At 36.3% G+C, this 17,882-nt stretch overlaps 1 protein-coding gene across 5 annotated transcripts in view; it reads left to right on the top strand.

The window, feature by feature from the left end:
• The window catches only part of Memo1 (mediator of cell motility 1), a 128,565-nt gene that overhangs the window by 71,540 nt on the left and 39,143 nt on the right, over positions 1–17,882 (top strand). For all 5 annotated transcript variants that reach the window (XR_015453203.1, XM_021253698.2, XM_087216495.1 and 2 more), the window contains one exon: positions 1,410–1,521. Coding sequence is in view for 4 of the 5 variants with exons in the window: in XM_021253698.2 (XP_021109357.2) it covers positions 1,410–1,521 (112 nt within the window). In the remaining variant the exon portion in view is untranslated. The remainder of the gene's footprint in view (positions 1–1,409; positions 1,522–17,882) is intronic.

Raw genomic sequence — 17,882 nt, forward strand, 5'->3', positions numbered from 1 at the left:
TATCATAGCGTATTAACAATTTGTTGTTAGAATGTATTTTATTAATGAAGTTGGAGTTTTACTAACTTTACACCTTGAGATGGTTTTAGGGAATATACTCTCCTTTTAAAAGCTTGTTGGACCATTCAGAAAATTGTAGTTTTGGATAGCCTGAAAGTGAAGAAATGGATATTTTTAACCAAGGATAATTTTATTAAAAAGAGGTTATATCACCATTTCTTTCTTTCTTTGATAAGCCTATTTAATTAAAATAATCTTATGTTTTTTATGTGCCAAATTTCATCTTTTCTTGCTCTACAATACTCATTTAAAAAAGTTTATCAGAAAGATCTGAACTACTAGGTCATTTTGAATTGACATGGTACCGAGGGGAATTTATGATCTGTTAAAAGTTAAACATTTTTTAAAAATTTCTTTTTATTTTTTGAGACAGGATCTCACTATGTAGTCCAGGTTGGCCTTGAACTTTTCTCTGTAACCCAGGCTAACCTTGAACTACTAGTGATCCTCTTGCCTCAGTCTCCCAAGTACTAGGATTACAGGTGTGTGCTGCTGCGCCCAACTGCATTTATGTTTGATCCATGCCACAAGGTTAATTTCAAGGAAAATGTCATTCTAAGTAGGACTTTTCTGTTTTTCATATGGTAGAAACCTGAAGTCTGGAATAATATCACAAATATTATTAAAAAACAAAGCAAAACCAAAGACTACTATTAACCTCCTTTGTAAATTGGCCAGTGGCTTTTCCATATTTTGGTAGGCATTCTAATTAGCTGTGCTCTTGCTAGTGTGTACTGATTAAAGTAAAAGAAAAACCTAGGGGCTGGGGATTTAGCCCAGTGGTTTCGCCGCCTGCTGCACAAGCGCAAGGACCCAAGTTCAATCCCCGGTACCAAAAGAAAAAAAAAAAACAATGATGATGGTACATCCTTTGGGCCGGGGATTTAGCTCAGTGGTTCTGGCACCTGCCTCGTAAGTGCAAGGACCTGAGTTCGATCCCTGGTACCAAAAAAAAACAAAAAAAACCCACCTAGATCTGGATGTGACTATAAAATCATGAAAGGAACTGATTAAAATTATAAATTATCCTTTTATAATTATGTAACATATATAAATGGTGAATAAGTCTTTACATGTATTTATTGTTTTACCTGATAAATAAAAATTAGCCTCCCTCCTTCATTAAAAATGAGAAGAGTTGGGTCGGGGATTTAGCTCAGTGGTTCCGCTGCCTGCCTCGCAAGCGAAGGACCCGAGTTCGATCCCCGGTACCAAAAAAAAAAAAAAGAGGAGTAATATTGCTTATATCTCTCGCCAGAGCATTGTAATTTTGTGTTACTGGATGGCATCTCACAGGAAAAAGACATACATTGATATATTTGTTTTAATATGTTTTGAAAACTCTCTAGTTTATGGAGAGCTATGGAAGACAGGAATGTTTGAACGTATGTCTCTGCAGACAGATGAAGATGAACACAGTATTGAAATGCATTTGCCTTATACAGCTAAAGCCATGGAAAGGTATGTTGATTTGATGTAAGAAATCTCAGAGAAGTCATAGATATTGATTTCTGTGGAATTATTTTACGTAGGGTAAGATGATGATTAGGGTAAGGAGATTAAAATTGTTTTATTTTGAAATGAAATTAAAATTTGAGAATTTTAATTTTAAAATTAAAAATTTTAATTGCTTAAATATATATTCAAGTTGATTTTAAATACTTAGCCTATAAAGATTGAACAGAGGAATTAATTTTTTTAGGTGGAAATATGAAAAAACCCTATGTGTGTGTGCTTGTGTTTGTGTGTATCTTGGTTTGCTTAGCATTTTATTCTTTAGACATTTCTGTATCACAGAGTAATTGCTACATTCTTTTGTGTTGCAGTGCTACAATTAATCATAAAATTTAATACTTGGAAATAATTTTGGAGGCTGTTTATTTCAACCTTATACAACATACATAGATCTCTTATTGTGCTTGACAGATACTTGACGGCTCATTTTGTAACTAACTAGTAAAGATCTCCCTATGGGAGGGTGTTCAATAGACTTAGACGAGAGTAGGGATGGGGACAGTGTCTGCTTTGCTTTCCATTATATACCCTAGGGCCTAGCACTTTGCCCAGCATATAATCATTTATTTTGGTAAAATGAAAAAGATTTTTTAAAGTATTTTCTTATTTTAGTATAGCATTTGAACTAGAAAGTATTCTCCAAGTCACATTTCTTTAAGGTTTTTTTTGTCATTTCCTTAATATGTACTTAGTATTTCATATAGTTTGATGCGTTCTGAATATGGTGAGATTATCCCTTCAGTGGATCTCTTCTTTATATTCTCTTAATGTGGGCATCGCAGGTTCTCATATATTAATGAACTCTAAAATCACATTGACATTTTTTATGCAGATATGGCTTACTTACTATTGGCTCGTATATTTATGATCAGCTAAAAATTAGGGTCTTTTTTAGTATTAAGATGGACTATTTTCTCCTCTTGGAATTTTGTGTGGTGGATATCTTTTTAACCCTAAACGTGTATGACTTCTTATTTCTGTTTAATTATTTTCTTGTCAGTATAGTCCATTGTTCTAGTCTTTTTGGATGTTTACATTCAAAGTATTATTTATTTTTCTTAGCTTTTTGTTATTAACATTTGTTCAAAATGACCATGAGGAGTTACATAAATTTTAAGAAATTTCCAACAATCAGTGTAATATTAAAATACAATTTTAGGTTATCTTTTAATAATTCTGTTTCTGCACAAATTGTGAATCCATATGTATTTCTTGTGGTATCATAAAAACTGCATTCTTTTTTGTTTGTTTGTTTGTTTTGAGACAGAATCTTGCTATGTAGTTCAGACTGGCCTTGAACACACTGTAGCCCAGGCTGGCCTTGAATTGCCGGTGAGCCACCTGCCTCAGCCTCCTGAGTGCTGGGATTACTGGTGTGCGCCATCATGCCTGGCCTGAACTTCTCATTCTCTTCATCCACTAAAGGTTATAGAAAATTTTTATTTGCTGAAATGTTTGCCTATTTTATCATAAAAAAATAAAATTTAGACTTAATAAATTGTAGTACAATAGAGCCAATAAACTGACAACAATATACTAAGAAGATTCTAACAAAATAACATTTTTATTGTTACTTCAAAAGTAAAATATGTGAACTATTAGGAAAATAAAAACTTGGAACACCCAAACATAAGTCATCTTCATAATTCTCCCACTTTTATTTTTTGTGCATTACTGGCAGTTAAACCCAGGGCCTTGTGTATGCTAGACAAGTGTTCTACCGTTAAGCTATTTCTTGTGCCCCTTTCCTTTCCTTTTTAAAAATTTGAGATAGGTCTCACTAAGTTGCTTAGGATGACCTCTAACTTGTGATCCTCTTGCCTTTAGCTTTCCAAATAACTGGGATTGCAGTTGTGTGCCACCACACTTGGTCCTCTACTTTTAAATAGTGTTAAACTGCTCCTATAGTACATTGGGATCTTTAATACTACTACTCTTAGATAACACCTAGTAAATATTTGTTGTATTTACCACCTGTATCAGTTATATATTACAAATTACTCCAAAATTTAGTGTCTTAAAATCACAACTGTTTTATTGTTTACAATTTTTGGGTCAGGAATTGGGGCAGTGAGTACCATGCTCAGGTCTCCAAGATTTTGAGAAACATGGTTCAGATGGGGTGAAGGGTCCAAAATGACCTCACTTGTCTGCCTAAAGCCTTAGGACTGGCATTTAGTTGATAACTCCCTGTTTCCTGTCCAGGTGACATACTTGTTTATCAATGATCTTGTCTTTCTTCCTGGGCACCTCTAGGAAGGTAGCCTTTACCTGGTGAGAGCAAAACAAGAAGTAAGAGCAAAAGCAGAAGTTTCTAGGCCTTGTATAGATCTGAAACTGTATAGCACCATTTCCACCAAATTCTTTCATTTTTGTTGTTTTTGTTTCTTTTATTTTTGTTTTTGTTCTTTTTTGTACTGGGGGGATCAAACCCAGAAACTTGCCCTTGCCAGGCAGGCGTGGTGCCACTGAGCTAAATCCCCGGCCCTTCTGTTTCATTTTTTAAGACAAGGTCTTGCCATGTAGTTCAGGCTGATCTTGAACTCACTATGTAGCTCAGGCTGTTCTTGAGCTCATGGCAATCCTCCCAGCCTTCCGAGTGCTGGGATTACAGGTGTGTGCCACCATGCCTAGCCAAATTCTGTTTTTAAAAGCAAGTAAAATTGCTGTGTCAGCCATGATTTTAGGGAGGGAGAAATAGATTACTCCTCTGGAGGGTAGAAGTAGTACGTGTGTACAGGAATAGGAGGAAATGTTGGCAGCTGTCTTTGTAAATGTTTTGACAGTTTTATCTCTGTTGGACAATTCATGTCTTTCTGAAACACTACTCTTACTTTGGACCCCAAGTTAGGGCTCTGTAAGTTTCTTTAGAAAACCTTTTGCCTACCTACGAGGGCTGCATAAGTACTGCATTAAATCTTTCTGAGGTCTTAACAAAGATTAAAGATCCATTCTTTATTTGATAATTATGAGTCTGTTTTACTGGCAGTGTTCTGGCTTCGACCTTTGTCCTCATGCTGTCCTCTTTAATAGTCTTTTGCTGTCTGGAGAGGCTAGTGATAATAAACATTTATTTTATTTTATTTTATCTTTTGGTACCGGGGATCAAACTCAGGACCTTGTGCTTATGAGGCAGGTGGCAAATAAACATTTATTTTTTAATAAATGTTCTTGGTTAGAAGTATTTCCTTTACTCTTCGCTTGCAAGTTAGACAGCTTTTTCTTTAGCTTATGTTTTTCACTTTGTACCTTTTCATACTTAGTTGTGAAGAAGCTACTGATACTTCAAGTATTATGCTTGGAAATGTTGGCAAGAGCCACAGGTTCATTAGGTATATATTTAATCTTCTAAGTTATTTCATGTGACAGTTTTGCTCATTTTTCTGCCATAATATAATGTGGTCCCCCTCCCTCCCGCCTCCTCCAGCACTGTAGTTTCCATAGTCTCCTTCGTGCCCTTTCAGACTTCACTTTCCTGAGTCCCAAAAGCCAGTGTTGACATGTTTTAAGTTTCTCTTACAGAAGCACCCCATTTCCAGGTAGTAGGGTCTTTTGTTGTTGTTGTTTTTGATTTTTGAGAGAGGGTCTTGCTGTGTAGTTTAGGCTGGCCTTGGACTCACTACATATAGCCCAGGCTGGCCTCAAACTCGCACCGATCCTCCTACCTCAGCCTACAGAGTACTTGGATTACAGGTGTGCACCACCATACTTGGCATACAGATACAGGTTTTTAATCTATCTGTTATAGCATAACAAGTCTCTTCAATGTACTTTTTTTTTTCTTCATGATTTTGTGGGTTAGTAGTGGCCACCTGTCCTTATTTTATATGCCATCAGTTGAGGTAGGGTGATGCTGCCCTCACTTCCTGTCTGGGATTATGGTGCTCGTTGTCTTTTGAAGCACTTCAGTTTTCATCTTGATTCTCCTCTCTCTCTGCTTGTCACTCACCCTTCAGGGCCTGTCTCTCCACATGGCCTCTCTTCAACAGGATAGCCTTGGACTGCCTTACATAGCAGTTGAGGGTAGCAATTGGACAAAAGAAGAAATTTCCAGCTCTTTAATATCTATGTCCAGAACTGGCATAGTATCACTTATGACATATTCTACTGGTCAAAGCAATCAGCAAGACCAAATTCCAGGTCAGGGAGAAATGAACTCTTACCTTTGATGAGAGGAATGATGTTTGAGTGCTTTGAGGTAAGAATTTTGGTTGATTGTATTTGCAGATGCTGAAGTTAAATAGCTCATTGAATGCTGTATAAGTCTGTCTCCTTTCCATGGTAGCTCCCTAGTTTGTTCTCTGCCTGCAGCAGCTAGTCTATACTTAATTCTCTGTGCCCAGAATGCTTCTTGGGCAGAAGCACTTTAGTCATTCATTGTTGAATGCAGTAGTGACTATCTTCCCATTTTTAATACTTTTTCCCCTAATTTAGGGTCAGCTTTTTTAAACACTGCTTTTCATATCATGAAATATTTATGTATAATTTTTATTCATTTTACTGGCTGTACATAAGTGTTACTAGTATATATTTATATACTACTTTTTAAAATCAGTTTTTAACAAAGGCTGGGGATTTAGCTCAGTGGTTCCGCCACCTGCCTCACAAGCACAAGGTCCCAAGTTCGATCCCCAGTAGCCCCCCCCAAAAAAGAAATTCAGTTTTTAACGTGTAACTTCAAAACATTCCTGTGGCTTTTTACTGTAGTATTTATGATTTTTATAAAGTAAGTATGTAAGCTGTTATGTATAATTCTGCTATTTTAAGTAGATTTTTTAAAAATTATATTTATTAGAGCTTTCTAAAACATAGTATAAAAGAAGAAACATAAAATGACTCATCCTGTTTCTCAGTTACCTCATTTGACATTTAAAAAATATGTGCACATTGAAAATGTGAATATAATCAAGAAGTACAAAGTGAATAGTGAATGTCTTACTGTTTGCACTAAACCAGTACTGTCACTGAAAATTGTTAAAATACATTAACATGTTTATTCATGTATAAATTTGTATATACATGTAGCATTTATACATGTTTATTTGAATTAAAACATTGTGAGGTCATGTCTTACATATTTTCTGTTCGTTTTTTTCCATACACTGTCTTTTTTTTGGCGGGGGGGGGGGGATCGAACTGGGGACCTCGCGCTTTCGAGACAGGCGGTGGAACCACTGAGCTAAATCCCTGGCCTTGTATTTTTTTGATTTTGTTTTGTTTTGAGTCAGGGTCTTGCCATGTAATTCAGGCTGGTCTTAAACTCATGGCAGTCCTCCTGCCTCAACCGAGTGTTTGGATTACAGGTATGTGACACCATACCTGGCTTCCATATGCTATATTATCTTTCATATTGAAATTTATAATTTTTATTATTACATATAATTGCATTTGAGGAAGGTTAAGTTAGAATACGTAGAAAGTATATCTTGAAAAAGTTTAACACTTAAAATTAACAGCATCAGATGACAGCTTTTCTGCGCAGTTTATTTTGATCATTTATCTTTTCCCCCTTTTCTGTTATTCTAATTCAGTATTTTACAGCTTAAAAGTTTTTTTCTGGGTACACCGTGTTTATATGTTTTAAAATTAAAAAAAATTTTTTGAGTACATGTTTGCAATACATAATAATTAGATTCATTGTAGAGAATTGGTATATATACATAGCACATCTTTTTTCTTTTTTGCCAGCATCAGATTTATTTTTAAGTCTTTATTAGTTAATTTATCATAAACACAAATTAACAGCCAGAGTAACAGACCAAAAAACATAAAACACATAAAACAATTATACTAAATCAAGGTATACTTTTAGATCATTGGGCATGTTGCAGTTTTAAGTTTTACAAGTGTGCACAGTGAAATTTACTCTTTTCATACAACAGTTATTTTGCCTGTTTCACCACTTTTTTACCAGAAAAGTGTGCAGAAGTAATAGGATGCTTTTAGTAACTTCGAAAATATTTTGTTGAAAAATATGGCACTTTAAAACTGTTCATATGCACTGTAAAATGTTAATATAATTTTGTTACTGCCAGTATTTTGGAACATGGGCAACTTGAGAGCATAGTACAGTATACAGTGTTTAGTTTTGTTCTATTCCTTGCTTGCATTGGTTGTATTCAGTTTTAAAAATGTGTCATGGAAAGCCAGATAGTTGCCCAGGCCTGTAATCCCAGTTACTTGGGAGGCTGAGATAAGAGGATGGCAAGTTTGAGGTGAGACCTTGTCTCAAAATTAAAAATTAAGCCAGGAGTGGTAGCACACACGCCTGTAATCCTAGCACTTGGAAGGCCGAGGCAGGCCGATTGCCACAAGTTCAAGATCAGCCTGGAATACATAGTGACCTTAAGATGAGCCTGAAAACAAAAAAACAAAAACAAATAAGCTCCCCCAATTTAAAAAGTGCTGAGGATACAGTTCAGTGCCCCTAGGTTTGATTCCCAGTATTGAAAGGGGAAACAAACAACAAATCATGGAGCTAGCATCTTGGTGCACACCTATAATTGCAACAGTTTGGGAGACTGAGTTAGGAGTATCAAAAGCTTGAACCCAGCCTGGGCACTTTCTCAAGACCCTGTCTCAAAATAAAAACTTAAAAGGGATGAGGAGAGCCTGGATAGATAGCACAGTGTGAAGTGCTTAGTTATCAAAGAAATGTTGTTACATAATTATTCAGATAATGAATCTTAAGTCTTCTTTTATGTTTATACATATTGTTCCCCCAGTTCATAGCTGCATTGAGATGCTTTAGTATGGTATTAAATATTACCTTTGTTTGGTTTTTTTTTTCAGTACTAGGGGACTGAATCCAGTGCCATGTGCATGCCAGACAAAAAGCTCTGCAACTGAGCTCTATCACCAGCCCTTTAAATACTAGTCTTTAATAAATGGTTTTTCCTATTAGTGTCTTGTATTACTATGGTGCTATGTTGCAATGGGTGAGCCAGTTGGTGAGTGGTGTTGTTACATTTTTATTAACTGAAGTCCATAGTTTAGAGTAACTAAATTATGAGAGTATCCAACTCTGTGTTGGATAGTTGTTTTGTTTTTGCCAAATGACTGCCATGTATCTGTGGTAATGTACCATACAGAATAGTTTCACTGACCTATAAATTTTCTATACTTCACCTCTTTATCCCTCTCCTTATCTCTGCACCTCTAGTGTCCATGGATCTTTATACTATGTCTATAATTTTGCCTTTTTTGAGTATATCCTTTTTTTGAGAGGGGAGGTATAGCAGATTGAGCCTGGGGCAAGACACATGCTAAGCAAATTTTTACCTTTTTTTGAATGCTGGAATCATTTCATGTAGCCTTTCCAAATTTGCTCTTTCCCTTTCCTCTCCTCTCATTTTTCAGCTTTACTGGGGATTGAACTGGCCTTCTCACTGAGCTACATATCCATTCCTTGTTTGTTTGTTTAACTTTATTTTGAGATAGTGTTTCACTAAGTTGCCCAGGCTGGGCTTGAACTTGTGATCATCTTGCCTCAGACTCCCACTGTGCATTTTTTTTCTTCAAAGTTTCAGGGATCAAACCCAGGCCTTAGTGCTTGCTAGGCAAGTACGTTACCACTAAACTACATACCAAGCCCATTTCCAGATTGGCCACTTTCTCTTTACAATATGCTTTCAATATTTCCTCATGTCTTTTTATGGCTTGATTGCTTATTTCTTTGTCATTGAATAGTATTTCGTTTTATGGATGTCATAGTTTGCTTATCCATTCACCTTTTGAAGGATCATTGCTATGTTGAATTCTACTATATGTTACCTTTTTCTATTGCCCTTCTGTTTTTTTTTTTTAATCTTCCACTTTTTATTCCTTCTCTGGTTTTAATTGTGCATTGTTTTTGACGACAATTTTTTTTGTCTTACATGTTAATTACCTATATGTTTCAAACTTTTTCAGTCATTGCCCTGGAGTTTGCAGCATATATTTTCAACTGATTTACAACTTTGAAATAATACTACCTATACTGCTTCAGGAGTATTTTCTAATTCTCTTACCTGTCTCTTATAAGTTTACTATCTTTTATTTCACTTATCTACAAGTTATAATCATTAAATACATTGTCACTACTATTACTCTGAGCAAGTCACTATTAGATCAGTTAAGGCAAAGTGGGCTGGGGCTTTAGCTCAGTGATTCCACTGCCTGCCAAGGACCCGAGTTCGATCCCCAGTACCAAAAAAAAAAAAAGAAAAAAAAAAGGCAAATTAAATGAAATAAATAAGACTTATTTTGCCTTTATTACTTGTCTAACATACTTGCCTTCTGTATGTACATCTAGTTTTCTGACCTTTATGCTCTATGAAGGACTGCAAGGCAGATTTAATACCTAAATTGACAAATTCAGTTCTTGTTAGAAGCAGAAAGGCTTTACATCTCCTTCACGTGTGTGTGTGTATGTGTGTGTGTGTATGTGTATGTGTGTGAGAGAGAATCTGGAGCTTGGACCCAGGGCTTTGCACATGCTAGCTACATCATCCTGTGTTGAAAACACTAGTTCTGAGTTATATCCCCGACCCTTTTTTATTTTGAGACAGGGCCTCACTAAGTTGCCCAGGCTGGCCTCAAATTTAGAATCCTCCTACCTTAGCCTCCTGAGTAATTAGTATTATGAGTGTGTACCACTGTGCTCGACTTTGAGCTAAATCCCTGGCCTTCTTTTTCCTTCACTTTCAAAGGATAATTTTATTGGGTACAGAATTCCATGTTGTTAATTTTTTTATTTCAACATTTTTTATCACTTGTTGTTTGCATGATTTCTGAAGAAAAGTCTGATGTAGTCCTTAGCCATGATTCTCTAAAGATAAGACATTTTTTCCTTTGAATTTTGTGTGTGTGTGTGTGTGTGTGTGTGTGTGTGCATTGCTTGTTTTGTGGTACATAATAGGGATTAACCCCAGGGTCCTACCAAGTGCTAGTCAAGTGCTCTAGCACTGATCTGCATCTCCAGCCCTTATTTTCTATTATTTTGTGATAGGGTCTTGCAAAATTGCCCAAGCTTGTCTCAGACTTGTTCCTCCTTGCCTCATGCCCTTCCACCTTGTCACCCCTATAGCTGGGATTATAGGTGTGTGCCACCATACTGGCAGCTCCTGTGGCTTCTTTTATTTGTCTTTAATCTTCTACAGTTTGCATATAATATGCTCAGGTGTAGGTTTTAGTATTTATTTTTCTTGATGTTTTCTGAGCTTCCTAGATTTGTGATTTTGTGTCTGTCATAACAAGAACTTCTCAACAATTACTACTTGAAATATTTATGTTCTTTTCTCTCCTTTTGATACTACCAGAAGGTTTATGATTGCCCCATAGTTCTTGGATATTTTGATACATATTTTCTCATTTTTCCTCTCTTTCTAGTTTAGAAAATTCCTGTTAATAGTTTTTCAACTCACTAATTCTTTGACCATATCCACTCTACTGATGAGCTCATCAAAGACATTCTTTGTTTATATTACAATGTTTCTGATCCATGTTTTTTTTTTCTGATTCTTCCTTAAAGTTTCCATCTTTCTGCTTGTATTACTTGTTTTTGTATGTTGTCCGCTTTTCTCATTAGAGTACCTAGGATATTAATAATAGTTATTTTAAATTCCTGATCTATCATTTCTAAAATCTTTCATGTATTTGGGTCTAGTTCTGAAGTTTTCTTTGTCTCTTCAGACTGTGTATTTTGTTTTTGGCATGACTTGTAACTTTTTTTTTTGGTACCGGGTATCAAACTCAGGACCTTGCGTTTGTGAGGCATGTGTGGTGCCACTGAGCTAAATCCCCAGCCCATAACTTTTTGTTGAAAGTGAAACATGTAACAATAATATGATTCAGAATGTAATACCTAACAGTTGAAGAATTTAAGGGAATGTGAGAGGAAAGAATGTAGTCGAGGTAGGAAAACACAAAGAAGGCTTCAAAGGGGAGATGGTGTCTGTATGGTTTTTGAAGATAGTACAGTTTTCACAGAATGAGACATAAGGAGAGAGTAGTATAAATATGAAGTACAGCAGTAGGAAAAACCACTGGCTTATTTTAAGAGGAGAACACTGGTATAGCTTGTGGGAATTGGAAAAGCTTGGTTAATATTTGAAGTCTGTGAATGTTATGTTTGGTTTGCGTAGTTAAAATTTTTTTCATATATATGCTTATAGTTGGATATTGCTCCTACCACTTTTTGTTATTTTATACCATAACCACTTTTTCACACAAGTGATAGCAGCTTGAGAGTGGAGGCATTTGAGTAGGTAACAAAGAATAAGAGAAGTAGCATTAGAAAGTTGGAAAGTAGATTGTAATTAGATCATGGAAGCTGTTGAATGCCATTTTAAGATACTTGTATTTATTCTATTGTTGGTAAATTACTCTTAGATGGTATGGTGGCAGTATGAGAGCTGGATTAGAGTTAAAAGAGATTGCCAGTAATAATTCAGTGACAAAGTCATGGGGGCTTTGAACTATAGGAGTGGAGGATTGGAAAGCAATCTGAGTACACATGAGAGACAGTTTAGAATCAGCAGGATTCTACATAGAATAATATGAATGTAGAAACAAAAACGTTTCTCTCTTGGATAGTAAGATGAAGTAAAGTGAATGCAAGGATTAAGGTCTTATAGTATAGCCATTATCAGAGATGATAAAAGCCAGAAATAGGGGCTGGGGATTTAGCTCAGTGGTTCCACCACCTGCCTCGTAGGTGCAAGGTCCCAAGTTCAATCCCCGGTACCAAAAACAAAAAACAAAAACAAAAACAAAAAAAGCCAGAAATAGATATGAGCTTAAGAAAGCAGGGAATTGGAAATACCGACTTGTTTGTAAAAAAAAAAAACTAGAATTCCTTTATGATTCTGCCAACAAACTTTGTCAGCTTGATTGAATTGTTTGCTTTATAATAGCTTCAGATAGTTGAGTTTCTAAAATAGTATGTGTAGTATCTCTTGTACCTGAAGTATGCCCTTCTGTTGAAAACTTTTTTTGGCAATATTCCTACTTGGATTAAAATTTAGAAAGGTAATAATTTGTAAGATTAATTTTGAGAATCTTATTAGATTCACTTTACTGATCAAACAGTAAAAATTTGTATTGACTTAAATGTTAATGTTAGTTAATTCATTGATAGCTAGCTCAAGATTCTCCTTTCCCCTTGTGCCTACATAGTTCTTTTGCTCTACCTGATGTTTAATTTATTTTTTTTTCTAGTACTGGGGATCAAACTCAGGACCTTGCACTTGCGAGGCAGCTGCTGTGCTACTGAACTAAATCCCCCGCCCCAGAGCATTCTGTTTTTGTTTTATTGAGACAGGGTCCTATTTTGTACTTAAGGCTGACCTTGAACTGTGTAACCCAGGCTGGACTTGAAGTCTTGCCACCATATGTGGCTTAGAGTATTCTGTATAAACTCTTTATGCATATCCTTTTGGTTAAAGGTTAATTTGATTGAGAGGAAAAAATGAGAGAAATTCTTCTTTGTATGGTTCCCTAAAACTTTACAGTTATGATTCTTTATATCACTTTGCTTTTAACACCGTTTTGAAGGTTCCATGACCACCCTTACGTTTGGTAACTCTCCATAAGGACTCACAGGTCACTGAAATGTGGTCTCATGGCTATGGTTTATTAGAATGGTCTGATACACAGCAGGGCCAGCAAGGGAAAAAGAGATCAGACAGAACATGGAGGAATTCAGCTTCAGCTTTCTAGTGTTCTGTCCCCCATAGAGTGAGTTGCATAGAAAGGACACAGAGGGCTGGGGATTTAGCTCAGAGGCACCGTGGGTGCGCCTGCCTCACAAGCGCAAGGTAGTGAGTTCGATCACTGGTACCAAAAAAAAAAAAGGGACACAGAGTTCTGCCAGGGAATCTGAGGTCACATGCAGAAGCCAAATGTGTTATTGGGAGCAGTCGTGTAGCACTTCACCTAGGTAGCTAGCCACAGCGACCGTAACTCCAGATTCTCAAAGGGAGTATGTTTGCCATGAAACAGTCACATTGTTTATAAACAATTTTGGCAGGCTGGCATAACAGAATTAAGGTACTCATGTGGGCGAAACAGCCTCACCAAATAAATATTCTAAAAGCAATGCTTCCAGATGCTATCCAAGAACTAGTTTACAGACAACTTCTTCTCAAGATTACAGCATCAGACCTGCAATATTAACTCTTCTGTAAAACTCCCATTCATCTTCTCCATTCCCAGGTTATCATAGTGCCATTCCCAATCTCTAGGTTTTTGGCTCTCTTCAGTATCCTTATCCTTATTGTAGCTTAGATTTGTATTAGATCTTTTTTGTTTGTTTGTTGTGTTTTTGAGGGCAGGGTCTTCCTTTGTAGTTCAGGCTGACCCTAATTTCACTATGTAGCCCAGGCTGGCCTCAAACTCAAAGCGATCCTCCTGCCTCAGGAGTGCTGGGATTACAGGTGTGTACCACCATGCCTGCCTCTGTATTATATCTTAAGATTTTACTTTACTCTGATTATGGCCTCAGCGAAGGTCCTGAATATTTGAAGTGGTGAGAGAAAAGTAAGATCTGCTGTTGTAAAGTCTTTAAGAAAATGGAATAGCTTAACTTCAGTACTAAGAGAGATTGTCTGCATCTGCCCAGTTTAATGATAGGCACAAGAGCAGTGCCATTTTCAAATATGTTCTTGTTCTATGACTTTTATATTCATGGTTATTTGTGTGTTTCTGCATAGGTTTTACTGTTAATTTTTTCTTTTGTTGCACACAGGGGGTCTCACTGTGTAGTTCAGGTTGGCCTTGAACTCATTATGTCACCCAGGCTGGCCTCCAACTCAGTGATTCTCCTGCCTCAGCCTTCTGAGTGCTGGAATTACAGGCATGTACTGCCACACCTGATGAGTTAAATCTTATTTGTTGTCATTTATTGAGAATTTAGAGAAAATGTAGTATTTATGTTTTTAAGTTTCTCTTTTTCCTATATGGTATCGTATCTCTTTTTGAATGTTCCCTATCCATCAGTGGGAGAACATTTTTCAGCAGTATAACGTGAAGGAACTCGAATAATAGGTAAAAATTCTTTGTTGGTGGTAATGGAACAGTTTAAGTTTTTATGAGTATGAAGGATACACAGTAGGTATCAGGATATTTCAGAAGATTAGAATGTATTTTTATGAAATATTTTTTATATTTACATGTATATGTTTTGTCCCCTTCATCTTTCTACAAATGTTTTTAACTAAAAGGGGAGAAGAAAATAAGTCTTGGCAATGTTACTTGGCAGTAACCTTGGCACCTTAGCGGTGATGATAATGTCTCTCCTGACTGGCTAACTGTAGCTGTCTTTGTTATACTTTTGGGCTTTTTTGGTACTGGGGATCAAACTTGGGACCTTGCACTTGCAAGGCAGGCGCCAGAACCATTGAGCTAAATCCCCGGCCCTGTCTTTGTTATAATTTAATTCTGCCAATATTGACAAGCTCAGAGCTTCCTCTAGACTCTTTGGGAAGTTGGAAGAATTCTCATATTCATCAATGTTGTTCAGTGTAGAGATACTCGAATTAGTGGTGGAGGAAGACTAAGCATGTAATATTTCCTCTAATCTAAAATACCATTTATTTTTCTCATTTTAAATTGAGCATTAAGGAAATGAAATGCAGTATTGTAACTTTGCCAATACTTCTATCTATAGGCCTGTTGACATTTTTATCTTAAGCAAAAATTTTTTCTCCAAGAAAGGCAGAATTATAATTTTTTTTTCTAATAGATTGAGTTGGTGTAGTATATTCTTGCTTATCAAAAATACTGTTGTAGCTTTGGGATTTTGAATTGATGAATATTCATGATGTTGGAAAAGCATGACACGCTGTACAAATTCAGTCACACAAAATGGCATGTTGTGTATGTACACATGGGACCTAGAAGGACACATCCAACTAAGTTGCTTATGACTGCAAATGACTTTGATCTTTGCTTCTTGTGTTTTTGTTTTCTGTAATGCACATATTAACTTTTAAAAAGTAAAGCTTATATTTAAAACTAAAAAATACCATTAATTTTAAGGTTTCAATTATTTTTATACCCCTAATTAAAAACAACTATCAGCTAAATTATGTTTTCTTATCAATTGGAATATAGTTTGAGCACATTTTTACCCTAGAATTAGAAGTTTTATGTTGAGTATTTTCATACTGTATACTGGTGAAAGCATTGGTGATACAGTGTTTTCGTTTTTAAAAAGAGTGCTCCATTATTGGTTCTGAGATTTCAACTCTTTAGTCAATAACATATCTTGGATATGCACAATTTCTGCAACCCGGTTTAAGCTATAGGATAGAAAAAGAAGAGATAAAATGTTCCTCTTCATTACTAAAATGCTCACAAGAGCCCTTGTGGTAAGTGTTATTAATTTGACTTACACATGACAAAATTGAGGCTTAGGTAGTAATCCGGTGCAGTTGACATAGTTTGTAAGTGGCAAAGATGAATTTTCCTTTCCTCTTTTTCTTTCTTAATAGTGTTATTGAGGTATGATTTACACGCTGTAAAATTCACTAGTGTAAGTGTCTTTCTTACGCACTGCGACACAATACTCAGCACCCACAAATTAAAGGAGGACAGGTTTATTTTGGCTCACAGTTTGTCAGTTCATAGTTGGCTGGCTCCAAGACAGGGTGGCATGGCAGAGGGGCCTGGCAGAAAATAGCTTATGACATGTCATGCAGGAAGCAGAGAGAGATCAGGGGAGGAGGGAAGGAGCCCCCTTTCAGGCCACGTCCCCAGTGACCTACCTTCTCCAACCAGGCTTCTCCTCCCAGCATCACAGTCCTGTCTATATACTTCAGTGGATCATGTCCCCGTGAGCCAAAAACTTTCCAGAAGTACCACCTGTGAGTGTGTGCTGCTTTGGGGGGACATCCAAATATAGACCATAACAGTAAGTGTTCAACTCAGTGATTTTTAAAGTAAATTTATAGAGTTGGGCAGCTGTTTTCACAGTCTAGTTTTAGAACATTTTCATTACCCCCCCAAAAAAATTGGTATCTATTTAATGTTAATCCCTGTTCCCTACTCTCGACTTCCGGTTGGGGTATGATCTGCTTTCTGTCTTTAGGTTTGCATTTTCAGGAAGTTTCATATAAATTTAGTCATATAATACTTTCTAACAGTATTTGTCAAACTAACAGTTTGACAAAATGACTGCATAATGGTTCTGTTTTGTCTGCATCCCAGCTGATAGCTGTTTCTGTCAGTGTTTTTGACTATAACCATTCTCATAGCTATGTAGTGTAATTCTTTGGCCTTGTATGATACATCTTTTTATTTTCCTATTGAAGAGCAAAAAATTTTTAATTTGGATTAATTCAGTTATTTTTTTAATGTGTGAGTTCTGCTTTTGGTCTCATGTTTAGAAGTTTTACTTTTCCACTTCTCAAATTTCCACTTAAAAGTTTGCAGTTTTTAAATTAATAGTCCATATTTACTTCTTAAACATAACTTCCTTCAGTTCTTTGAAAATATTTGAATATTTGGAAGTTTTTGTCTGCTAAATCCAAGATCAAGTTTTATTCAGATACAACTTTTATTCAGATACTACTTCTTTTTCTCTGTCAGTATTGGTCACAGTTTGCTGTTTGTTTGTTTGGCTTATAAAGTTTTTGTTGTTGTTGTTGAACTGAACATTTTACATAGTATACTGTATTTCATAGTATCTCTGCATTCTGAATTTATTCATTTTTTTCCCCTGGAGAGTCTTGCTATGTAGTCCAGGTTGGCATTGGATGGCTATCCTTCTGCCTCAGTCTCCTGAGTGTTGGGATTATGGTCATGTGCCACACCCCGGCACTCCTCAGCTTCTTTGAAATTTGTATTTTTATTTTTACTCTGCCTTTTTGAGTTTGTACCAATGATTGCAGAGTTGAGTGCCTAATGAATGATTGGTTGGTTGTAGGTTGTATACACTTTCAGCCAGTAGATGTATACCTTCTGTTGTGGATTATATGTGCTTCGGGAATCACATTCAAAGTTCTCTACATTTTTGTTTGCCTCTTTTCCTTTCTATTGGGCTGTATTATATCTCCTTACGTGTGCATGTAGGTGGTGTTTTGCTTTTGTTTTTGTTTTTCGATGATGCTGGTGAATGCTCGGCAGGTGCTGTACTACTGAACTACACCCCTATGCCTTCAGGCAGATTTTCTTATCAACCCAGGGATGTGTCACAAGCTTGCTCTTCTCTCAGGTTTGCAGATTCCCCTTACCATTTTCTCAGCTTTCCAGTTAGCTGGCATTTTATAGTTCTCTTGGGGCTGTTGGAGTCTTGTACATATGTGCATCCTTCTCGTCAACTAGAG

This window comes from Heterocephalus glaber, unplaced genomic scaffold (genome assembly GCF_053883595.1).
Source record: "Heterocephalus glaber isolate CG9 unplaced genomic scaffold, H.glaber_assembly_v1.0 deba00001457, whole genome shotgun sequence".
Lineage (NCBI taxonomy): Eukaryota > Metazoa > Chordata > Mammalia > Rodentia > Bathyergidae > Heterocephalus > Heterocephalus glaber.